At 37.5% G+C, this 26,681-nt stretch overlaps 1 protein-coding gene across 12 annotated transcripts in view; it reads right to left on the bottom strand.

Moving 5' to 3' along the window:
* The window catches only part of SGIP1 (SH3GL interacting endocytic adaptor 1), a 247,962-nt gene that overhangs the window by 4,963 nt on the left and 216,318 nt on the right, over positions 1–26,681 (bottom strand). For 11 of the 12 annotated variants that reach the window (XM_049879515.1, XM_049879514.1, XM_049879520.1 and 8 more), the window contains 5 exons: positions 25,410–25,521; positions 10,645–10,800; positions 5,657–5,789; positions 1,522–1,724; positions 384–448 (listed from right to left, as the gene is read on the bottom strand). In XM_049879515.1, the coding sequence (XP_049735472.1) occupies positions 384–448; positions 1,522–1,724; positions 5,657–5,789; positions 10,645–10,800; positions 25,410–25,521 (669 nt within the window). The remainder of the gene's footprint in view (positions 1–383; positions 449–1,521; positions 1,725–5,656; positions 5,790–10,644; positions 10,801–25,409; positions 25,522–26,681) is intronic. The other variant, XM_049879512.1, reaches the window with a different exon arrangement.

The following is a 26,681-nucleotide window of genomic DNA, read 5'->3' as shown; positions in this document are numbered from 1 at the left end:
CAAAATTTGTGGACATGCTTTTTGGAAGATGCTTGTGTTCCAGCAAATGAAGACTGTCAGGGGAAAGTGAAAGGAAGTATGGGATCTGATACAGGGTAAGAAACCGCCTCAGTAAAGGCTCTTCTCTGCCTAAAGGATGGCCTGTTTGATGTGGAGTCCTGATAATGGGTAGAAATGGAGAAAACGAAAGGGGGATGGTTTGGATGTGGAGGGTTCATCGAAGAATTATTTGCTTTTATTGGTTGAAATAAGTAAATGTAAAAATGAAGTGAAATATTCCGCTTGTTTCTAGTGCTAAGTGTATTTTTGTTAACAGTTGGCTAGTATCTAAAGGTTATTTCAGTTTTACATGTTACACAAAAAGAGGCCTGTGATGACGTTACCTCCGTTTTCTGACTTCTGAGAGATATCAGGGATCTTCCACAATATCCTTTGTTGTTCAGCATTCCTAAAAGTGAAATAGGTAAAAGACTTTTGCACACACATCCATATTTGATGGATGTCATGTATTGTTTGGATAGTGTCATTTATTAAAGATGGATCTTGAAAATTTTGCTACATTAAAAATCATATATATAATATATATAAATTCTCTCCCCTCCCTTTCCTTATTATAACTAGCCACAACACTGACAGATAAACATTTAGAGGACAATGAAGAATTCAAAAAATTTTGGAAAAAATCTACTGAAACAATAGATGAAAAGTGTTAGTAAATATAACTCAAGTAATTTAAATTAGAATTATGTCATATGGCTGACATTTATTTGTTAAAAATGTTCTACTTTTTGCTTCTGACAATCATATGTGAAAACGAGAATGTTCTCTCTAGGAGAACAAATTCTTTTTAACAGATGCTATTTTTTTTTTTTTTTTTAGTACTCTGTATCTTTAGCATGCCGTCTTGTAGTCCAGAGGCTAGAAAACTAAACACTGTATTTCCCAGGCTCCTTTGCAAATTAGGTTCTACCAGTTACATGAATTCAAGATTTGGAAGATGGAAGAGAGGCAGAGACTATTTTCCTGCATCTTTCTTGGCTGTTTTCTGCTGGCCAGCAACCTAACTGAGATGTGGGGATCCTCTATAACAGTGCTGCAGTCCAGTCTGCAGTTAATGAGGTGCCAGCAGGAGCTTTCTAACCCTTGGATCATAGGTATGGTGGTTGGTTCTTGAATTCTACGGTTCCACTGGCAGCCTTCTAATTTCCCCCCTTCCCATTTGGAGCAGAGCCTGGCAGCTCTCTTGGTGAGCCAGTTCTGCAATGTTCTAGAAACATTCTCGGAGATCAGCCTAAAGCCTGTTCCTTTAGCACTTCCACCATTTTGTACGGATCTGAATCCCTGTCCTAAGTCATTTTCTACTTAAAATAATGACAGTGGTTTCTGTTTTCTACCCTGAACCCAGATACACAGACCTATTGTAATTTCCTCCTGTAGGAAACTCAAATGCTAAGAAGATTGTCATCTCTTTATATAGAAGGAGCCCTTTGGCAAAGAGAAAGGGGGCTGGTGGCTCCTTACCAGACTGCTGGTGGGAGTACAGCCTGGAGCTTGGTTACGCCTCCATCTATGGGGACCAGAAACTGCACGTTGTTGAGGGCCACAGCGGTTGTCATTGCATCCGTATTGTATTTGTAATCTATACGCAGGTCTGTGCTTGCAGGCTCACAGCGCCAATTCACTGCCAGGTTCAAAGGCGTGGACTGAATGCCCTGGGCAGACACCTTGCCAAACGACAAGAAAGAGGATATATAAGCCTGGATCATTAATCAGAAACAAACCCAGAAGCTATCTTTGTAGGAAGGTTCTTAGATATCAAAATTTCATAACATTGTATATGCTGCTCACAAATGGGCTGTCAATGAAAATCACTGTGAAGGGGGCATGGGAGAGGGAGCTGGGGACTTAAGGAAAACTGTTGCCCATTAAAAACCAAATTTACTACTAAAATCTCTACGGCCTTTTATAGTTTACAATGCACTTTACATCTGTTAGGGAGGTGGACTAGCACATGGATTAGGAGCTGAGGCTGTAGAGCCAGGAGTTTGAGTTCTGTTTCTGTCACAAGTGATCCTGGACAAATCACTAAACCTTGCTGGGCCTCAGTTATTTCTTCGTTTGCCAAATGTGAATCATAACAATAATGTTTACCCATATGGTTGTCAGGAAAATTGAAGGAGATATTTTATGCATAACACTCAGAACAGTGCACCTAGCACACACTAAGTAATTAATGTTTTCATAAATGTTACTTACTCAATGGCAATGGGTTTGGTTTTTGGTTAATTACTAATCTTAGAAGTCCCTGGGTAGTGCTAATGGTTAAACACTGGGCTACTAACTTAAAGGTTGGCTGTTTGAACCCACCCAGAGGCGCCCTGGAAGAAAGGCTTAGAAATCTGCTTCCGAAAGCTCACAGCCATGAAAACCCTAGGAAGCAGAGTTCTACTCTAAAACATGCAGTGTCGCCATGAATTGGAATTGACTCGATGGCAATTGGAAAAGTAATATTCTTATTGCATTTGCTAGTCACAACAAAGCGGGGAGTTAGACAAAGGCAGTTATTGTTATTATTACTACTTTGGGATTTGCCCTGACTGGAAGTGCTACATTCTACATCTAACGTTGATTCTATTTCAAACCAACAGTAGATGGTACAATGTATTTAGAATCAACAGTGACTTTTACCTAGGAAAAGCCAGGTTTGAAGAATCAACAAGAATTGATCTCATCTAAAGACAATAACATCAGTCTGAATTCTGGGTGTCATAGCGAAAATTTGACAACGTTATAATCTCTCACTGTTAATTGTGAGGGTGAATAGATCTCCAGCAGATTCCCCTTTCACAACTACACGCGTACTGCAGGGGCCCTGTATGCGTTGTTTATACCCTTGGATTTTTTTTTTCATGGACTGCGAGTTTTGCAGATTTTGAAGAATATAAACAACCATCTGTTGGCCTCGAGATGCCTGCACATATGGACACCATGGGGAAGGGTCCCGAAGGCAGGAAAAGGTTGAAGGGGTTGCTCCAGAAATAAGGCCAGAAATAGACTCTTTTGTGAAATGGTGGAAATGAACTTTGATGACAATTCTGATTAGGTAACCATTATAGCAGTTACCAAACTTTAAATATTTTTAGCAACATGATCTTTTTGGAAAATGAACTTTTATTTAGAAAGTCATTATCTAAAACAGACCCAAAGCAGAGCAGAACCCTCCTTTTTCTGCACTCTGTCCTCAGCAGTAGTTTTCAAGTTGACAGTAATTCCTCCATCCAGGGAGGTGCTATTTGGATATGTGATCCTGTGTTTTTGATTGTTCCAATTACTGGGCATTGCTATTGGCCGTCAGGGACTAAACATGCTGAGATTTGAGGGCAATTCCTCCAAAAGCTAGTTGTGTCCCACCTTCAGTTGTTGGAAAACAATAACAAAAGCCCAACAAAAACAATAACAAAAGGAATTCCTCAGAGCACAGTTTGAAAACAACAGTTCTAGGGCTATACAAAGTACTTTGAAATATATTCGGCCATTAGCATCTCAAGGAGCCCTGGTGTGCAATGGTTAAGGCACTCAGCTGCTAACGGAAAGGTTGGTAGTTTGAACCCATCCATTCATTCTGAGGGAGAAAAGACCTGGTGATCTGCTCCTGTAAAGATTATAGCCTAGAAAATCCTATGGGGTAGTTCTACTCTGTCATATTGAGCTGCTATGAGTCAAAAATTGACTCCATCACACCTAACAACAACATTAGCATCTGGAAAGTAGCCCCTGGATGGCAGAAATGGTTAAGTAGCACTAGACTACTAGCCAAAAAGGTGGCAGTTCTAGACCCCACCCAGAGGGCCCTGGGAAGACAGGCCTGGAGATCTGGTTAAGGTCACAGCCTTAAACAGCCTGTGGAGCTGTTCTGCTCTGCACTCATGGGGTCGCCATGAGTCGGGATTGACTCAATGGCAACTAAGAACAACAACAACAAGCATCTCATGACAACCAATGAAATATCTGGGTAGGTATGACTGTTATTCTTATTTGCAGATGAAGAAACTGAGGTTCAAGAAGATTAACGCATTCAAGGTCACATGGAGAGTAGGAAGCAAGCTTAATTTAGTCTCTTGCCTACACCTTAGTATTTTAAACCAAGCCCATATTAACAAAACAAAAAAAAAATTTTTTTTTTTGTTTCGTTTTGTTAATTCTGAATTCTGCCTACTTCCTAGGTTCACTTAATAACAAATATGGGGATTAAAAAAAAAATCACAGAGGATATAAAACTTTCAAAAATTTTTATCTGAAGTGAAAATGTAGATGTAGTGTTTGTAATCAGAGTTCATAAAGGGATACAAGTACAGTTTTATTTTTACCCTTTTGGGGATGAGAATCACTCACATGCCTGAAATTTAACTTGCAGTTCAGAGAACAAATACATTGGTGTTTCCCTTCCTTCTTCCTTATTTCTCTCAGAAACTTAAAGGAGTCACTAAACATGTTTAAATGTTTCGAGGAAAAAAGTTTAAAATTTAAATAAAATATATTTTCTACTTTATTTTAATTATAAAGCTATAAATTTTATATCGTATAATTTATTTGACAGTATGATCTATGGTATCCAAAGTTTAGATGATAATATTCTTGAGGAAAAAACCTTATATTTGTTTGCATCTTTGTAAAATGTACCATCATATAGATGACTTACATTCAATGGCCTCCTTCCAGTAATTTGAATAAATAGGTTTCAACCCATAGGGTACGTTAAAGTTGTTGGAGAGCTTATAAAAAATACAGATACCTGGGTTCCATTCAGAACCAATTAAATCAGAATCTGAGTGTGTGAGGGCCAGCAACTATATTTTGATATTTTTTGGTACCAATTCAGAATCAGTATTTGTTTATAAGCTCCCTGGTGACTGTACAGTACAATGAGGTTTAGGATGCATTGATTTCTATGAAAGCACAACTTTGAAAATGAACAATTTTGTTTCTTTATTTTAAGAAAAAAAAGTCGAACATATTTAATCCCCAAAATTACAATGCATTAAAAATAATCTACAAGATCATGTGGCTGGGAATCTATGGAATTCACAGGCATTAGAATTTGTACTACTTCTTGCCTTTGAAACTCAGCTGGAAATAGATGTATTTGCTAGATCAGTAGTAATTTGAGGTAGGGGCAATCCTAGACACAAAAAGAAAGTTCTCACATACTGTATTGTGTTGCATCAAACCTTCTTTTAACATTAAATGATTTCTTAAAATAAATCTTATTAGAACTGTGCCACAGGACTATCACACTAGAAAAAAATCGTATTTCTTACTTTTAATCATTAAAAATAAGAGGTTTTAGTTCAGTAATATCCTTAAGGTTACAGTGATCTACTTTGCAATATTTATAATTTTAATTGATGTAGTTTTCTGGAACCTCATTTTTGTAGCATGTTTCTCTCATTTTTTAAATAAAATATTTATAGGTAAGTTTAAACTAATAAGGATATGTATAAATATTTTAGTCACTAGTCCTCAGTCTTTTAAAATTTTATTTTCTTATAAATTATAGACTTTAAATAATATTAAGAGAGATGTTTATTTACTTTTATACTTTTGAATATAAATTTATAATGCGAAACAGATATCCTAATCACATAAATAGGCTTACCTGGTATTTGAGCATGTCCACATTATAATACGTAGCTTGGGGTTTCTGTTCAGATACTTTCTTTAGGTGAGTCATCAAATTTGGCATGTTTACCCAGAATTCCTTGGAATTGGCATCATTTTGGGTATTATCGCTGTTCAATTGGGAAGGAAAAATGATTGAGCAGCATCTTATAACAAATTAAATATAAACCACACAAGAAGCAGCTCAGCAAATGGATATCTAATGTCTATACCCATCTTTGACAATTCTTTGAGATTATTTTATTAACAGTAGTGCAGCTTTGGTACAAATGCAATTCTGAATGGTATTATGCCATGTTAATAGATTAATACCCATATGGAGCTATTGTTTTGCTATAAAGCTTAAGGAGTACCCAGTAATATTAACCAATTATGATAATTTGTTGCTTTACAGAGATTTACTCAATTATTTATTAACTCAAACTTAATAGACTTTTCTACATCTTCAAATGTTTCATCTGAATTAGTTAATGCAATGAAAGAGCTAAGTACATTGATTTTCTTCTTAATTGAGTTGGCCAGTAGTTTCTTAGAATTTACTGAGTTAAATATCTTAGCCAAATATAAGCATAGTCTTTATCATCAGCTAACAAGAAAAGGATGATTCTAAATTACCATGCTACCTTTTCAGCATAGACAATATTTAATTTGGGATCTAAATCATAAAAAAGTCACTTCACTTAGAAGGTAATCCTGGAATTTAAATAATAATAATCATCGTAGTTATAATAGAAAAATAGAGTGCTATCTTGAACCAAGGAGTTTTATACCCCTACAGCCTTCAGTATGGGTTACAACTCAACATATAACAAAAATCCTAACGACTGGACCAATAAGCAACATCGTGATAAATGGAGAAAATATTGAAGTTGTCAAGGATTTCATTTTACTTTGATCCACAATCAATACACATGGAAGCAGCAGTCAAGAAGTGGGGCGAATCTGCTGCAAAAGTCCTCTTTAAAGTGTTAAAAAGCAAAGACATCACTTTGAGAACTAACACGCACCTGACCCAAGCCATGGTGTTTCAATCACCTCCTATGCATGTGAAATGAAAGCTAAATGATGAATAAGGAAGACCAAAGAAGAACTGATGCTTTCGAATCATGGCATTTGTGAAGAATTTTGAATATAGCATGGACTGCCAGAAGAACAATGAGTCTGTCTTAGAAGAAGTAAGACCCATTCCAAGAATGTTCCTTGGATTAGCAAGGATGGTGAGACCTCATCTCACGTACTTTGGACATGTTATCAGAAGGGATCAGTCCCTGGAGAAGGACATCATGCTTGATAAAGTAGAGAGTCACGAAAAAGAGGAAGACCCTCAATGAGATGGATTGACTCAGGGGGTGCAACAATGGGCTCAAACATAGCACTGATTGTGAGGATGGTGCAGGATCGGGTAGTGTTTCATTCTGTTGTACACAGGGTGGCTATGAGTTGGAATCAACTCGATGGCACCTAACAACAACAGCAAAGAGAATTGTTCAGCTTTGCTCAGAGGCTTGTCCACATACCGTTCACACAATCCCTCTTGTGAATGCTTGTCCTCAGTGACAAAAAGCATAGGCAGAGTGTGTAAAGCATCTGCTTCCTTCCTGCATAATGAGGGAACTGAGGTCCTGTGTGATTAAGTAACTTAACAGACAACTATTCACTGACGTTTCATTTTTAGAATATCCTGTATAATACAATAATAGTAGCTAAGCTTTCTTGAGCACCTATTATTACTAGGCACCCTACCAGATGCATTATAAATTATTTCATTAAAATCTACCCTGCAAAGGAGGAATTATTACCCTCATTTTTAAAGATAAGCACAAACTTATTACAAAAAGAGAAAATGAGAATTTGAGAAGAGGAAAGGTGGAAAAGTAGAGGGCAGATCAAAATAAATTGCTACGATTCAGCCTTTAGAGATCAAACAAATCAAGAAAGTGGAGTCTAAAAATCACCAGGGTCTTAAAACTGCTACTGGTCTCTTAGGAGAGATGGCTGTTGGAGGCCAAGTCTCAGCATGCCCACATGATTCAGCTGTGCCCTGGCATAAGGTTACTGAGGACAAAGCAAAACTCTATGATTCTTCCCTATGATTCTACAAAGGGGACGGAAAAGACTCCTGGCCCCTGAGACTTTGCCCCTGAGTCAAGCTGAGCTAACGATGCTGATAAGGGCTACCCAAACTTTTATTATCTATAAGTGTCTAAGTTACCCAAGCTTCCAGAGGCAGGAGGCAGGAGACAGGAGAAAAGATTATAGAGGGTCAACAAAATTCAATAATTTGCTTAAGGTCACAGTGCTAATTATAAGTAATAGCATCAATATTCTAGCCCAGGTCAGTATTATTGCAGTTCATACTTTCCCACTATACCAAAACCAAACCAAACCTAAAAAAAAAAAAAAATCCACCCCAAACCAGTTGTTGTGAGTTGATTCCGACTCATGGCGACCCCGTATGTGTCAGAGGAGAACTATGCTGCATAGGGTTTTCAATGGCTGATTTTTTGGAGGTAGATTGCCAGGCTTTTCTCCTCAGGTGCCTCTGGGTGAACTGAAACCTCCAAGCTTTCGGTTAACTGTTTGACAGGGGTGAATTAATATCCAGCAACATATTACTGGGTCCCTGGATGGTACAAATGGCTAACTTGGCTGCAATAGTCAAGCAAGAACACTCTCATTGTGGTGTTTAATAGAAGTCACAAGGAGTCTCTGGGTGGTACAAATGGCTAATGAACTTGGCTACTAACTGTAAGGTTGAAAGTTCAAGTCCACCCAGAGGAGCCTCAGAAGAAAGGACTGATCATCCTACCTCTGAAAAAAATCAGCCACTGAAAACCCTGTGGAGCACAGTTCTACTCTGACACACGTGGGGTCACCATGAGTTGAAGTTGACTTGAGGCAACTGGTTACTGGTCTACATGTTAATATATGTATAAAATTTTTGCACATGTGCCTAAGAACGTGGCAATATAACTGCCTCAAAGTGTAAAATAATATAATAAGAATAATATTTACAAACAAACTAGTGAGGTAGTGGCATACAATTTCTAATTTTAGATGGAAAAACATTGAAAAGTAAAATTAACTGGCTCAACATACACATCAAAAAGAGGGAGGGAAACTGACATAAAGATTTGTCAATTTCCAATAATAATTACTTCACATTTATTTTTGATCCAAACAGATGATCATTTCTTTTATACCATCAAACCTGGACTTAAGTTGCCGGTTAGGCCCTTGCAAAGGCCACAGAGGAGAAGGTGACATTTGGAATTGTCTGAAAGACCCATGACTATTTTTTCACCGTTGGAATTAAAAAGTCTCATTTAGGCAAGAATGCGACTATGTTAGTTCTCAAATTCCAGGTACAAACAACATTTACTCATTTCTACATAAACATCCCACTGAATAAGTTCTTTATGTTTGAATTGTTCATTTATTTAATAAATATTACTCAAGTGCTTATTAAATGCCAGACACAGTGGGAGGTATGAGGATTCAGTGGTGAACTAACAGAATGTTCCATTCCCTCATGGACCTTACAGTTTAGTGGGCGAGATAGATGAATGAGGAAAAACCAATAGATATATGATTATTAATTATAGTAAGCGCTATAGAGAAAAAGAACAGGGGACTTTTGGAGACAATAACAAGGGGACATAATTTAGTTGGGAATGGTGGGAGATGAGGAAGGGAGTGGGAGGGTCCGGGAAGCCTGGTGAAGCTGCATCTGAAGGATGAGTAGGAGACAGGCGAAGAAGGGCAGAAAGAGTATCCCAGGCAGAGGAAACAAGCACAAAAGGTCTGGTGTTAAGATGTTTCTGAGAACGGCAGGTGTGCCGGAGCTATAGGGATTTTGAGGCAGAATGGTGAGGGAAGAGGACAGAGAGGCAGGTAAGAGTAGATGACTCAGGACCTCCAAAGAAATGGTAACAAGTTTAGGCACAGGTGCAATGTGAAGCTACTGGAGGATTACAAGCAAGGTTGACCTGATTTACCTCATAAAAGACTGTCTGGCTGCTGTGTGAAAAACGTGCCAGAGTGGGCCAAGATTTGATGCAAGGGAGCAAGAAGGGAAGCAATTGCAGTGGTCTAGGGCACTGATAGTAGGGACATGGGCAAGGGAGATCTCAGTAAAGGAGAAAAGTGGACACTTCAAAGAGAGATTTTTAGATGTAATGCAAAAAAACCTAGCGCTGTTGAGTCAATTTGTAATATCAGGACTTAATGACAGAGAAGGAGATATCAAGAATGATGCCATTGGCTCATCCATTGCAAATAATCAACTTGATATAATTTATCAACTTTAATAGCATGTATGTATGTATTGTGTGAATGTGCACATGAGTATAGATAATAAAGACATGATATTCAGGTTTAATACTTAGAATATGTGAAAAATTCTATCTATATAAAAATGCACATAAGCTTGTTTTTGTCACACATGGAAAGATCCATCAAAACATTACAATTACAATGAAGTTTTATCTATCACAAAGAATATATTCTAGGTCATGTGAAGAGTAGCTCACAATTCAAATATCATTTCATTTAAAAAGACGCTAATTCAACAAAAGGATTTTATTCCTGTTATTGGGCTTAATTCCCACTATTCTCATCCACTGTCTACCAGTGAGAAGTAAAACAATGATTAAATTGTCACTAACACAGATTTTATTACTCTAAATGTCTCTTTACTCACTTGGGGTAGTTGGCCATTAAAATACCTATATGTATATGCAGCCATACACACACACACACACACACACACACACACACACTCTCCCCAAAACTCTGACAACTAGGAAGAGTTGTACATCTTAATCAATAATTGAATTTCCTGTTGAATCAATAGAACGGTGGCGATTTCTCTAACAGTGCTATTCAACTACTAAGGTTTATCCCTCTAGGTACAAAGTGTTCAACCACATACATTTCTAAATACTTGTGCAAAATCATATTTACCAGCAGAGAAGTTGGGGATTTGGCAGGACGTGTTCTAACCTGCTGAAATTCACCACCCGAAAAGTCAGTGCAGCTGGGGATGGGTTATTGGCAAAGTGTCTGGTGATGCCGGCAGGAAAGGACAATACCATTTCTCCAGTGATCTTGACAATGCATCTGGCATATCAAAACACAGAGGTCAATATGCTGTGAATCAAAATAGTTGTGAAAAAGTAAAGACATATGTAATAATATTAAACAGCCGAAGAGATGAAAGGTAAGCTCTTATAATTCCACTCTGCTTACTAAATCAATTTCCCACTTATCTGAGAAATTAATGGCTTGTTTTAACACGTATATAAAAAAAAGTGGCTATTTTGTTGAATGCATTTTGGGCTGTAAGAAGACTGAAGGTTTTTTTCTGTGGAAAAGTCTATATATTCACCTCACAAATAGAATCGTCTACCCTGGTGGTTTGCTTTCATTTTGGTTGGTTTCTGATTTTTTGGCAGAGCATTTAAAGATATTAATTGTACCCCATCGTCACACACTGGAACCAACTTGAGTTCTCTGAGGAGTAAGATTAATGCCTTGAGCATGTTCTTTTACATTCTTCAGAGGAAATTCTTGTGTTCCACTTAGCTGGTTGTTCACTAACTTGGCTATGTGGTCAAAATGGTCAAATCCGTCATAAAAGTTAACACAATAAGATGGGAATTTAGAACGAAAAATGATAGTTTAAAAGAGCATTATTGAGGCATAACTGACATACACTAAACTGCACTTTTTTAAAGTGTAAAATTCCATAAGTTTTGACAGAGTATATACCCATGAAATCATCGCACGACCAAGAAAATGAACATATCCATCACCCCTAAAAGTGTCCTCATGTCTCTCCCTTTCTCCCATCCTGCCCCACCTTTCCATTCCCCATTCCCAGGTAATTGGTAATATGTTCTCTCTCTATGAATTAGTCTGCATGCTCCAGAATTGTTTATAGGCGGAATGATAAGGTATGTCCTTTTTGGTTAAGTTTTTTTCACTTAGCATTATTATTTTGAGATTTATCAAGTCGTTGTGTGTATCTACAGTTCATTCCTTTTGACTGCTAAGCAGTAGTGTGGATATAACACACTTTGTTTATCCATTCACCTGCTGAAGAACATTTGGGTTGTTTTCAGTTTTGGGCTGTTATAAGTAAAGCTGTGCACGAATGCACAAGTCTTTGTATGGACAGGTGCTTTCTTTCTCTTGGGTAAGTACTTATGGTTGGGACCACTGGATAACATGGCAGGTGTACTTATAACTTCTTCAAGAAACAGTCAAACTTTGCTAAAGTGGAAAGTAAAGCTATGTATAAGACCTTTGAGGGAAACTTGGTGGCGCAGTGGTTAAGTGCTTGGCTACTAACTGAAAGGTCGGCAGTTAGAATCCACCAGCTGCTCTGCGGGAGAAAGATGTGGCAGTCTTCTTCCTTAAAGATTTACAGCCTTGGAAACCCTATAGGGCAGTTCTACGCTGTGCTGTAGGGTCATTATGAGTCAGAATTGACTTGATGGCAATTAGTTTTGGGTTTATAAAACTTTGAATTCTTCCACATCCTTGCCAACACTTGTTAAGTTTTAGCTATTCTAATAGATGTACAGTGTTATGTTATTGCTGTTTTAATTTTCATTACCCTAATTGCTAACTATGTTAAGTACTTTCATGTGACGACTTATCATTAATTACCTCTTTTGGTGAAATGTCTGCTCAAATCCTCTGCCAAATTTTTAAGTTGAGTTTTTTGTTCTCTTATTATTGAATTTTGGGAGTTCTGTATATATTCTAGATACAAGACATATTTATTAGATAGGTGCTTTGCAAAGATTTTTTTCCCAGTCTGTTTTTTTTCCTCTTAAGAGTACCTTTTAAAGAGCCAATTTTTTTAAAATTTATTTTTAAAATTTTGATGGAGTCCAATGCATCGATTTATTCTTTTTATGGTATTGAATCAATGTATTCTTTGGATGTTGTATAATTTTTCACCTATGTTTTCTTCTAGAAGCTTTATAGTTTTAGGTGTTATATTTAAGCTTATGATCCATTTTTTATTTAATTTTTATATGCTGTGGGAAACCCTGGTGGCGTAGTGGTTAAGTGCTACAGCTGCTAACCAAAGGGTCGACAGTTTGAATCCGCCAGCTGCTCCTTGGAAACTCTATGGGGCAGTTCTACTCTGTCCTATAGGGTTGCTATGAGTCGGAATCGACTTGATGGCACTGGGTATGGCACTGGGTGTGTGGTATGGATCCAAGTTAATTGTCTTTGTTTTGATAGGGGTATTCGATTGTTCTAACAATCTGTTTAAAAGACTATTATTTCTCCACAGCTTTACCTAGGCAGTTTTGTTGGAAATCAGTTGCCCATATATGTGTGGGTTTGTTACTGGCTTTCCTATTCTGTTCCATCGACCTATTTTACCTACCTTTTCACTAACACCATGCTGTCTTGATTTCTGTAGCTTTATGTTGTTGGTGGTTGATAGTTCTGAAGTCAGATAGTATTAGCTCTCTAACGTTTTCCTCTTTTTCAAAGTCGTTTGACTATTGTAGGCCCTTTGCTTTTCCATGTGAATTTTAGAATTACTGTGTTGATTTTGACATAAACGTCTGCTGAGATTTTGACCGAGATTGCATCAGATACCCAGATCAATTTGGGGAACACTGACATCTGAACAACACCGAGTCTTCTGACCAATGAATACAGTATATCTCTCCATTTATTTAGGTCTTTAATTTTTCTCAGCCATGTTTTGCAGTTTTCAGTGTAGAGGTATTTTATATCTTTTGTCAGACTTATCCCTAAGTATTTCACATTTTCTGATGTGATTTTAAATGGTTATGCTTTTTAAATTAAAATTTCCGATTGTTGTTATTACATAGAAATATTATTGATTTTGTATACTGATCTTGTATCCTGCAAATTTGCTAAATTCACTTATCGGTTCTAGTAGTTTTTTGTAAATTCCAACAGATTTTCTGCTTAGACAATCTCGTCGTCTCTAAATAAAGACAGTTTTACTTCATCATTTCCAATCCAAATGCCTTTTAGTTCTTCTGCTTGCCTTCTTGCAATGGCTAGAACTTCAGTACGATTTTGCAAAGAAATGGTGAGAGTGGGCATCTTGTCTTGTTCCTGATCTTAGAGAGAAATTATTCAGTCTTTTTCCATTATTTGATAGTTTAGCTGTAAGTTTTTTGTAGATGTCATTTATTATTAGTTGAGAAAATCACGTTCTAATTTCTAGTGTTTTATCATGAGTGAATGTTGAATTTTGTCAAATGTTTTTAATACCTCTATTGAGATGGTTTTACTTTTTTAGTTTGTTAAAAAGTTATTGCATTTGTTGACTTTTGAACATTAAAAAATCTTCTTATTTTTGTGATAAACCCCATTTAGTCATTTGTGTTATCTTCTGTATTGTTGGATTCAATTTGCCAAAATTTTGTTTAAGATTGTTGCAAGTAAGTTTAATGGGGAATTGGTCTCTGGTTTTCTATTCTTGTAATATCTTTGTTTGGTTTCAATATTAAAGTAATGCTGGCCTCATAGAATAAGTTGGGCAGTATTCCCTTCTCTTCAATTTTATGGAAGAATTTCTATAGAATTAGTATGATTTCTTTCTTAAATGTTTGGTAGAATTCACCAGTGAAGGCGTTTTCTTGGTGAGAAGGTTTTTAACTATATACTCAAATTCTCTAACAGATACAGGGCTATTCAGGTTATCTATTTCTTCTTGAGTGATTGTTAGTAGTTTGTACTTCCAAGGAATTTGTTCATTGTATCTAAATTTTCATATTCCTTGGCACATAGTTGTTAATAACATTCCCTTATTACCTTTTTAATATCTGTAGTATATATAATAATGTTCCCTTTCTCATTTCTGACATTGGTGATTTGTGTCTTCTATTTTTATCTTAATCAATCTGGCTAGAGGTTGTCAATTCTATTGATTTTTTAAAAACCCAGATTTGGATTTTATCTATGTTCTCTATTTTTTCCTTGGTTTTCTAGTTCATTTATTTCTGTTCTGATTTTTATTATTTCTTTTCTTATATTTACTTTGGGTTTAGTTTGCTCTTCTTTTTTCTGATTCCTAAGGTGGGATCTGAAGTCATTGATTTGGGGTCTTTTTTCTTGTAGGCCTTTGGTACTGTAAATTTACCACCAAGTGCTGCTTTTCTGGCATCTCACAAATTTTGACATGTTATATTTTATTTCAGTTCAGTTAAAAATCTTCCTAATTTCTCTTCTGATTTTATTTGTAGCCACGTGTTATTTACAAGTATATTATTTAATTCCCAAATATGTGGGAATTTTTCAGAGATTTTTCTATTATTGGTTTCTAATTGAATTTGTTGTGGTCAAAGAACATATTCGGTATAACTTGAATCCTGTTAAATTTTTCGAGACTTGTTTTATGTCCCATAACGTGATCTTTCTTGGGGAATGTTCCATATGCACTTTAGAAGAATTTGCACACTGCCATTGTTGAATGAAGTGTTCTATAAATATGAATTCAGTCATGTTGGTTGATAATGTTCTTTAAATCTTCTGTACAGCTACTGATTTTCTGTCTACTTTTTCTACCAATTATTGAGAGAGATACTGAAATCTCCTACTATAATTGCGGATTTATCTACTTCTCTTGGTACTTCTATCAGTTTTGCTTCAAGTATTTTTAAGCAAAAACTCTTACCATATTGTTACTCAAATAAAGTGGGCCTTCTACATTTGTTTCCCAACTGCACCCTCCCCTTACTAGATATTTCCATAAGCACACTATGCTGATTTTTTCACAGCAACATGTAAAAAAAAAATTGGCATAGTGGCACTTATTAAAATACCTCAGGGCGGGGAGAGTGCAGTTGGCAAACAAATTTAGAAGGCACGTGTTATTTGTGTAAAAATAAAGCATTGGCTGCATAATAAAACTCTGCTATTAAGTGCAAAAACATTTAGCATTATTATGTTCTTTTGATTAATTACCTGTGTATCATTATGAAATGACCTTCTTTACCCCTGGAAGTATTATTTGCTCTGAAATTTACTTTGTCTGGTATTAACATAGCCATTCTAGCTTTCTTTTGATTATATTAAAAAAAAAAAAAAACCCAGTGCAAGGTATATTTTTTCTATCCTTTTACTTTTAATCTGTTTGAGCCTTTGCATTTGAAGTGCATTTCTTGTGGACAGAATATAGTTGGCTCTTGTTTTATTATACAATCTGACAATCTTTGCCTTCTAATTGATGTTTTTGTTGAAATTTGTTATTTTTTGGTACTCTCACCTGTACTTTGCTCCCTCTTTTATCTTTTTCTGCCTTCTTTTAAATTAATTGAATGTTTTTATGATTCTACTTATATCTCATGCCAGTCATCAATTTATTGCTTCCTAGTTCCAATTCACCCTTTACTGTATCCTCTGAGAAAGTAATGGCCCCTTTATGTTTTTTTCTTTGCCAATAAAAATGGTGTTAAACTTTGTCAATAGAGGGCGCTGGAGAGACATTGCAGGAAAAGGGTTTCCTTTCTATTTTCAGAGGGCTTGCTAGGCAGACTCCTACAGTACATAGGGTTTCTTCAGTGTCTGGCTCCTGCAGTACATGTGGCGTGTACAGCAGCGCATACAGCTTTGCCAGTGCCCAGTAGCACAAACAGCTTCCTTAGCATCAGGTTTCTGCAGCGTACACAGCTTCTCTAGTGACCAGTTCCTGCCATGCAGGTGGGTTTTTCAGCTCCAGGCTTCTGCCATATGTACACCTACTCCAGCACCTGGCTTCTGCTGTGCATGGTGGCCTGTAGCACCCACCAGCCATTAGCTTCCCCTGGTCTCCCGCCCCCACCTCTCCCCCAGCCAGTTTTGTAGCAGAGTGCCTCTGTGAGACAACTCCCACGAACAGCTTTCTCTGGCGCCCTAGAGGGTAGATTTCCAGCAAGATCTGGAGGGTGGATTTCCTGCAGTGCAACAGCACAGAGACTTCTCTGCCTCCCACAGCCATGCCCTCTGCAACAAGGTCTGGATCTTAGTCAAGAGCGGGGCATAGAGGGTTCTACCTTGGGTGCGCTATCTCAGCTCTAGGGTAGTGGCTGTTGTTTACATCTGTTAGCCATGTGTAGGAAACCCTGGCAGCATAGCGGTTAAGTGCTACGGCCGCTAACCGAGAGGTCGGCAGTTCGAATCTGCCAGGTGCTCCTTGGAAACTATCGGGCAGTTCTACTCTGTCCTATAGGGTCGCTATCAGTCAGAATCGACTCGACGGCAGTGGGTGGTTTTAGTGGGTATGTTAGAGTGCTCTTTAGTTCTTTAGCTCTTGTTACTCCAACCCCAATTATAGTTAATAATTCCCTATATTAAACTTTCCCCTTTCAAATTACTGTGTGGTTTCTCCATTTTGATTGGACCTAATATACTTCCTATGTGGGCTTATTAGTTATAGCTATAACTCTATTATTTTATTGGTTGTTTTAAGGCTTATGCTCTTCGTTTTTACTGATCACAGCCTACCTTGAAGTGGTTGATACTTTAGTACTTCACAGATATTATAAGAACTTTACAATAATACATCTTCCATTTTTTTCCCGATCTTTGTGCTACATTGTTATCATACATTTTACTTTCACATACCTTAAAAAGCCCATATTACATTATTATTACTTTCATTTAAAGAATCAATTATCTTTTAAAGGGACTTAAATAATGAGAAAAATCTTATCTATCTATTCATGTAGTTATAATTTTCAGGATTCTTCCTTTGAGTTATCTGTATTTCCACGTGTTATAACTTCCCTTCTGCCTGAAGGACTTCCTTTAGCCTTTTTTTGGTGGTGTCGGTCTGATGGTGGTGCATTGTTTCGGCTTTGTATACCTGAAAGCAGATTTTGCCTTCATTTTGACAACTGCTTTCACTGGGTACAGAATTTTAAGCTGACAATCTTTTTCCTTTCAGTACTCTAAAGGCGTTGTCTCACGGTCTTCTCACTTGCATTGTTTGCAATAAGAAAGTTGCCACCATCTTTGTTTTCCCTCTGTGTCGAGAGGAAAGATAATGTAACTTACCCTTCTTCTCTGGCTGCTCTCTTCATCACTGCTTTTGAGCGATGTGATTATAATGTGTTTGGTGTAATTTTCTTCATGTTTCTTGGGCTTCGGGTTCTTTGAGATTCTTGGATATGTAGGTTTGTTGTTTTCATCAAATTCGGAAAAAATTTTGTCGTTCCTCCTCTCTGTAGGGGCTCCATTTACAGATACACTACTAGGCTGCTTGAGGTTGTTCCATGGCTCACTGATGTTATATTCTTTCTTTTTCTTTTTTTTCTCTCTGTGTTTCATTTTGAACAATTTCTACTGATATATTTTCAAGTTCATTAATCTTTTCTTCTACAATGCCCTATCTGTCATTATTCCCATCCACTGTATTTTTCATCTCACACATTATAGTTTTCATCTCTAGAAGTTCAATTTATTTGTTCATTTAAATATATCTTCCATGTCTTTACTTAACTTTTTGAACATATGATATACAATTGTAATATCTGTTTTAATATCTCTGCCTGCTAATTCTAATATCTGTGTCAGCTCTGGGTCAATTTTTATTGATTGATTCTTATTCTTATTACACGTCATGTTCTTTTGTGTTATTCCATGCCTGATAATCTTTGCTTGGATGCCAGGCATTGTGATTTTTATCTCGTTGGATGCTGGCTATTTTTGTATTCCTATAAATATTCTTGAGCATTTCTCTGGGTCACAGTTACATTTCTTGAGAACAGTTAGGTTCTTTTAGGTCTTGCTTTTAAGATCCATTAAGTGGGACCAGCATGTAATTAGTCTAGGGCTAATTATTGCCCACTATTTTTTTTTTCACTGATGAAGGTGAAACCCTGGTAGCATAGTGGTTAAGAGCTATGGCTGCCAACCAAAAGGTCGCTAGTTCAAATCCACCAGGTACTGCTTGGAAACTGTATGGGGCAGTTCTACTCTGTCCTATAGGGTCGCTATGAGTCGGAATCAACCCGACGGCAACGGTTTTGGTTTTTGGTTGGTAAAAAAAAAAAAAAAAATTTTTTTTTTTTTTTTTTTACTGATGTAGGGGAAACCGTGGTGGGATAGTGGTTAAGTGCTACGGCTGCTAACCAAAAAAGGTCGGCAGTTCGAATCCACCAGGCAGTCCTTGGAACCTCTATGGGGCAGTTACACTCTGTCCTATAGGGTTGCTATGAGTGATAATCGACTCGACGGCAATGGGTTTGGGTTTTGTTGGGTACTGATATAGGACCCTTCTGTGTACCCTACCTAATGCTTTATAAATCTTGAGGTTTTCTGGTCTGGCTTATAGGGACAGGCACAGTTCTTGGCCCTGTGTGAGTGCTGGACCCTGTTATGTCTAATCATTTCATGCAGTTCTTTTTCTGGCTTTGGGCGTTTATCTCACACACATGAGCTGACCAGCTCTCTGCTGAATACTCAAGGGGAGCCTCTGCAGACTGTTAGGGTTTTCCTTCTGTGTAGCTTTCTCCTCTTTGGTACTCTGTCCTGAGAACTCTAAAAGCCCAGACTCTCAGCTCTGTCTCTTCAACTCACAGCCCTCTGGGCTCTGCCTGGGTTCCCTTTCCTTATGGTGTGGCCTGGAAACTCTCTTAAGTAAGCAGGGACAGTCATATGGTGTACCTCATTTATTTCCCATCTCTCAGGGATCACTGTCCTTCACCTGGCATGTAGCTTCTTGCAAATAAATCACTGTTTCATATACTTCGTCTGTTTCCAGGCTGTTTCAGGTGAGAGGGTAAACTGGTCCCTATTGCTCCATCTTGGCCATAAGCAGAACATTTAAAAGGGTTATTTTTCTTTGGGAAACACTAAGTACTTAAATTGAGTGCACTTCTTTACAACTTCCCCATTCATCTAGATAACTGACCCTTGTACCAGTCTGTAGCTCTTAAGTTCAAGAATGCACTTTCTAGGGAAATCAAAATTAATAAATGAACTCTTTGCTCGCATCTGTGTATCTGGGACTCTATTTTGCCCCAAAGTTGCCTTGTATACTGTGTATCTCTGAAGTTGAGGAGACATACCTGGCTCAGGTGAGGTGTTCCTGGTATATATCCAAAATAGCTTATGTAAAGAACTACCATAGACTTATATGTATGTCTAGGGTTAGGCTTAGGGTAGAGGTGGAGGCAGGTGAGTTTCCTGAAGTTGTCAAGTGTCCACCCTCGTTCAGATATTACCATTCATAACTTTGCACTGCTCTGGATGAAAATTTCTGGTTTCTGAAAGTTTGCATCTCCATGTCTTCTGGGGAATATTGCTGATCTCTCAGTTTGGGTGCTAACTCTGTTATCTTCCTTTTCTACCTTTTAAATCAGTAAACCTTGCTTGATTTACCCAACCGGTGCTGAGCCTAGACTTTCCCTTCACCTGAATCTACTCGTGATGTTTGTTGATATGTGGTGGACAAATATTATTTGACAACTGCTGTTTAAAACAACAATTAGTCAGAGTGCTTGTTAAATTAGATTTCACGACCTACCCTCACTCAATATATTGTCCTTAGCAGTGGTGGCTCAAATGTTTTTAACTGGGAGAAAAGCTGCTTAGTTTCCTTTTCCGTTTGCTTAAAATGAGATCTACATGTTGTCTTGGTGAGGCATAAAGTTTCACTCTTGAAAGCAAGTCAGCAAGGGAGGAGGTGGCATTTATTAAATGAAAAAAAATTGGCTGTCAACTCTTTTTTTTTTGAGTGGGAAGGCAATTTAAAAACAAGCAAAACAGCCCTTGACTTCAAAGACTTTACAGTTAGCTGGAAGGTGGGAGAATGGCAGATGTGTAGTCTGTATAGTCCATGATGCGAAACACCGAGGCTCCCCCTGCCGCATTATATTCCTGCCCTGCATCTGAGCTGTCAGACCTCTACTGATTTATTAATCCATCTACTGTCTAAGTTGAGATGAAACTCTTATATAAAAATAAATATTTTCCATTGATACTCACTGGAGGGAAATCTTTGCTCAACCTTAATGATTGTCTCTACTAGTATGTAATATAGATACATTTCATGTGAGTTTGAATATATAAATTGAAAATAGTGTGATAAAAAAAATTAATCGGCTTTTATTTTAGGAATAAAATTTGAAATCATGTGAATCCCCATAAATGAAAAGTTTGTCAGGAATGGCAAAATTTCAAAGTCAGCTGACCAAGTGACTTATAAACTGGGTTCTCCCTATTGCCACAGGCAGCATCATGTTTGTTAGCTGGTCCACAGAAGTACTGACCATTTTTAGTCAGGGAATATGTGAATTAAATTACGTGAGGTCATTAGGAATGCACCCCTCAGATAAAATGTGATTTCTGTGTGCTGCCTCGATAACCAAGACCACTGCTGTCTTTTCAGGCGTACCTCTGTGCTCATGATGCTTCCTTTATTTGTAATCCTCTTTCATTGGCTTATCTACTAAGCACAATCCTTTTCATATTTCAAGATTTAGTTCAAAGGAAGGTTTTTCTGAAGTCTTCCTTAATATCTTCTCTATCCAGCCTTCCTTAGCTTTTCCTTTCTCTATGTTCCCGTAGAAGCATGTACAGATCTTTGTTGGAAAATTGTTTTGTAGTTTCTTGGACATGTTTTATCTACTATCATGAGTGCAAGGACTGTTGTCTGAGGTTCTTGGAAGGCAAAAGTACATAACACAGAACCCAGCAGAGAGGAGGAATGCAATGAAATGTTTTTAACATAAATTCATAAATTTAGCAAATACACTGGGTGGTTATACAATGTTATCAGGCACCAGTCTGGGCAATGAAATAGAGCAAACATGGTCCTTGCCCAGACTTCCAATGTAAAGAGGGAGACATACTGTAAAGTATGATGATAAGAGAAAAATAGGATATAGCTGAGAAATCTAAGTTTTTCTAGGAGATTAAAGAATCCCTGACCTTTATTTCATGGGACCAGGGTTGTTTAAAGCAGCTGATAATGGGAAATGTAAAGTCAAGGTGTTCTCTATCTATGAGCTACTGAGAAAGACTGAAATGTCAGAATACCTGTTACAGGTGTTCTGAATACTCAGGTAAAAAGTGTTACTATACATGAATGAATTATATATCATAATAAACAATTAAAGTGGTATATTTCTTTTTCCAATATATGAATGGTTCTGAAAAAAAATGGGGAAGGTTTTGATGCAGGAGGTGAGGGAACCACAGACAAAGCAAATCCAAACACTTTTTCTGTGTGGTTTCTAAATTCGGTGTTGTGGTTGGTTTTATTTTCATCCAGTGATCGAATCTGAGTTGTTTCCTTAAAACAAATCATGAAAGAAGAGCAATTACAATCATTCACTGCCTTAGATACAGAAGAATGCCACTTCAAGATTTGGTCATGAATTTCAGATCTAAACATGTCAACGAAATATACTGGATTTCCCATCTACCATCACACAGGATATACTAGCACTGTTTGTGGCAATATATTTTAAAAGACTCAATATATACAGTCACCCACAAATCGAAGGCTCAGTTAATTTGGAAGGGCATAGTAAAAGCACTAATGTTAATTAGGCCCAACTGCTACATCATTGGAATGTCAAGGTCATGGGTACCAGGCTCATTGGTGCAGACCTCCCTACACTTCTGCCATAGTATGCTGGGGGAGCCCAAGCAGGATGAAGAGCCTCGCTTGCATAGTGGCAGGCCCAGAGGTGACTGACAGGCCATTCCACTTCTTCTTAGGGTTTAAAAAACTATTCGTAAGGATTTCTTGATTCCTTTTGCACCATATTGCGTGTCTCCTCAGGTTGATTTTGCATTATATTTACAAGTCTTGCTTTCCATATCAGTGGTCTTCATCACCAATATATCTCCTGTCTAGTACAAGTACAAGCACACTGTAGACATTCCATAAATGTTAGGTAAGTAATTCAACTCAACTCATTCAGCAAATATGCATTGAGTGCTCCATGCCAGGCCCAGTTTCAGGTGCTGAGGTTACAGGTGTGAACAAAACAGACAAGTCCCAGCTCTCATGGAGCTTACATTTTTGTGGGGTAGAGAAAGACAACTGAATAAATATGCAACATGTTCAGTAGAGAGAAGGGCTATGGGGAAATTGAGGCAAGAAAGAAGTGTTGATAGGAGTGGAGAGGTGTGTTGCAATTTTATATAAGGTGGAAAGGGAAGGTCTCTTTAATAAATTTCCTGAAGTACCATGAAGGCAGTGAGGGAGCAAGTCACTCAGATATTTGGATAGAGGTTTCATCCAGGCAGAAGGAGCAGCAAGTAAAAAGACCCCGAGGTGTGGATGGAGTTGAGCGATAAGGCCAGTGTAGCTAGGGTGGAGTGGATAAGGAGGTGTGTGATGGAGACAAGATCAGAGATAAGAAGGAGAGTGATGGAGATAAGATCAGAGAGTTGGTGACCGTGGTGGGGCTTGGGGAGTGCTGAAGGACAGATCATGTAGGGCCTTATAGGCCATTATAAAGCCTTTGGTTTTTACTTTGAACAAAGCAGATGTGTTGTGTGCAAAAAAGTGACGTGATACATTAAGTACAGACTTCAGGGGGGCCAAAGTGGAAGTAGGGAGACCACTTAGGCCTCTCTGAATAAATCGGTGAATGAATGAATGAAAGCTGATTAGTAAGCAGGCAAAAAAGAATCAATTCTTGTGTGATTCTCAATGTTTTTCACTCAGGTGCATAAAATTCTCTATACACCTGACTGCTCTTATTTTTTTGAAGTGTGTTTCTGCCCACTTTTCTCAATTCAGGCTAGCCTGAACTTTCTAAGGTATAGGTCCGTCAGTAATAATTAGCCCTTAAACTGGCATGACAGAAAATCATGCAAATTCTTTGTTTTAATAAGATTCTACAGTATAAAGTATATAAAGGATCTAAGCTCATGGTGTTTACTTGCTCTAACAGCTCAAATGTATGCTCTGCTTGAGGTAGCTTTTAATTTCTATTTATATGTGGATATGGCAAAATTTCATTCTTTGAAGATAAAGGAGAAAGGACATTGGGAGGAACCAGAATCCACAGTGTTTGTTTCTCTACAGTATTCGAGGTCTAGAATAAAGCCTAGATGTTGTTTAAAAAGACATGGCACTTGGGGATGTTGGTAGACCCCAGTGGCTCGGTAGGGCACTTAAAGGTGGAATTCTTAGTTTTCCAGCACAATATTGTTAGATTTAGACTGTAAAAAACATATTGTTTCTGAAGCATAAAGAGGATTCATGATTAGTTATACAGAGTTCTGCTTAAAATATATGTGAAGATCCAAGTTCTAATTATACTTATCACTGTTTCAAACATTTTAATAGCCTAGTGTTTTGTATGCAAATTTAGTTTTTTCTCTCATTCTTATTGCCATAGATACTAAGAATTTCCAAGCCCTAGTCCTTGTAAGTAAAAAAAGAGAGCAATTCTTCCTTCATCTGTTTTCCCTTTGTTTATCAATAAAATTTGGAATTGGAATTATATTAATGACATATTTGAGAACCAGTGTGACTTAGGTGTTTAGTTTTCAGTTTAGACAAGTAATCACTTTCAACCTTTTTTGAATCATGAACCCCTTTGTGAAACTGGTGAATGCTATAGGCTCTCTGTATGGAAAAATGCACATTTACCCCCCCCCCACACATAAGATATGCAATAGAATTTCAGGGAACCCATAGACTTCCACAGCCCTATTCGTGAAAGTCCTTATAGAAAGGCAAAGTATTTAATTATATTACCTATGTATTCAGATTAAGTCCACAAAACAAATGCATTCAATGACTGCTACTGAATGCATTGCCTATAAAAACTGATAGTAATTTAAAAAATAAATACATAAGTGAAATCAGGCTCTTGCAGAAAGGATGGTGCATTTTGCTCTAGAATTCTTACTAAGCTGTGATTATAATGGTTTACTTAGTAAGGGTAACATCTGCCTCAATCTCTTGCCAACCTGAGTGTTTTCAGAAGGTTTTTTCTTCCAGGTTCCCATTCCTATGCACCATTGTTCCAATTTATATTTGGGTGATTCGTATCCAGGAAAGACTAAGATAATGAAAGGCATGATCTGGACTTCTACTTTTGTGAGACAGTAAGTTTTCTTATTGTTGACAGAATTGGGTTAGGGTTTTCTGTGACTTGCAGCCAAAAGCTGGATCAGATTTCTGAATAGTAAGATATTAGACTGCTAGAGGGCACTCGTGGTTCAGTGGTAGAACTCTCACCTTTCATGTGGGAGATCTGGTTTTGATTCCCAGCCAACACACCTCGTGTGCGGACACCAGCCTTAGTGTGGAGGCTTGTGTGTCACTATAATGCTGAACTGGTTTCAGTGCAGCTTCTGGACTAAGACATACTAGGAAGAAAGACCTGGTAATCTACTTCTGAATATCAGCCAATGAAAACCATATGGATCATAACGGTCAGATCTGCAACCCATCATGGGGATGATACAGGGCAGGGCAACGTTTTGTCCAATTGTGAATGGGGTCACCATGAGTATGGGGATATCTCAATGGCAGCTAACAATAAGATATTAGAATATTGGATCCTTTGGGACTTTTTTTTTTTTTAATAAATCAGTGAATTAACCTCCCTAATTAAATTGTCTCCTCTATTCTAGGCATGCCACCTGTTACTATTATCTGGATCTTTTCGGTGTTAAGATGAGGAATGATACAGTAATGCTTAGTGTGTCCCCTACTGGATAGGCTAGAGCTTGGGAATACGTGGACCAAGCTCCAGGCTTACTTGCTTGGATCTGCTCCTTTGAAGTAGGCATTGACCGTTTCTGTAAATGCTGCTGCAACAGGGAGGGTGTCCTGGGCTCCCATGGTTAGGGGGCTGGGTCCCCTGGAAGAACCTGCATGAGATGAAAAACTTTCATTTATTGTGGGCATAGGAGATATCTTAATACATGTGGAACTAAAAGTCTACTAAAGAACTAAAGGATGACGTCTATTACTGAAAAAAAAAATTATGTGCTAAGAACCATCCTTTTGCATTTCAACATAGAGCTCAAGTATTTAAAAGGAAATATTTGGCTGGTTTACAAACACATTTGAAATTAATTAAATTATGTATTTTACTACAGAAAAAAAAATCCAAGCAGAAGAACAAAGTCATAGGGATTTTCAAATGTTTTGCATAAAGCATAAGGCAGTATTTGCATGACAGTTTGTACAGTAGATGGTTAATAAAGTAGCTAACTTCCTATTTGAGTATTCAGCCTATACAATCACCCACATTCCAAGCTTTTTACATTTCTTCATTTTGAAGAGAGATACAGCCTAATGGTATTACATTACACATTGTCTTTTTCTGGATTATTTCAATTTTAACAACCCCAGTTGCTCTCAGATACAGTAAGCTCAAGTTTACATGTCCAAACACACACACACAACCAATATGTACACTTTTGACTTAGCAAAAACACATAAATGTACCAATTAATACTATTAAAAATAACAGCAGCTCTCGTGTATATTGAACACCTGCCGTGTACCAGGTGCTGAATAGATCTTACATAAATTATCTCCTTCAAGCCCACATCAACCTCGTGAGACACGCTTTCTTATTCCCATTTTCCAGAAGAGAGAACTGAAGCTTAAAGAGGTAAGTGACTTGCCCAAGACAAAAAAAAAAAAAAAAAAGACAATAGGCTTAGTTAAATGGCAAAACTAAAAATTCAAATCTATATTTGCTTCCCTCTAAAGCACATGTTTTTTCCCACCATAACATACAGTTTGTCTAAATGAAACATTCTCCTATATTGTTTGGATATAGAGTGTGGCTTCCAAAAGGAACAAGTTTAGAATTGTTGTCTTGGTTATTAATATCTGGCATGGTGCTAAATAGTAAAGTTTGTCTGCATGTCTGTATGTATGTGTGTGGGTATGTTACACTCTCACTGCTTCCTTTCCTACCAAACAAAGCACATTTAGTTTTACCCTAGGCACAGACTATCATGGGCTACATGCTTTTGTGTAATGCTTGTTTATTTTTGTCTTCCATCACCTGCAC

Source organism: Elephas maximus, chromosome 3 (genome assembly GCF_024166365.1).
Source record: "Elephas maximus indicus isolate mEleMax1 chromosome 3, mEleMax1 primary haplotype, whole genome shotgun sequence".
Classification (NCBI taxonomy): Eukaryota; Metazoa; Chordata; class Mammalia; order Proboscidea; family Elephantidae; genus Elephas; species Elephas maximus.
The sequence above is the reverse complement of the archived record's forward strand: the minus strand, read 5'-3'. Positions and strand labels throughout refer to the sequence as shown.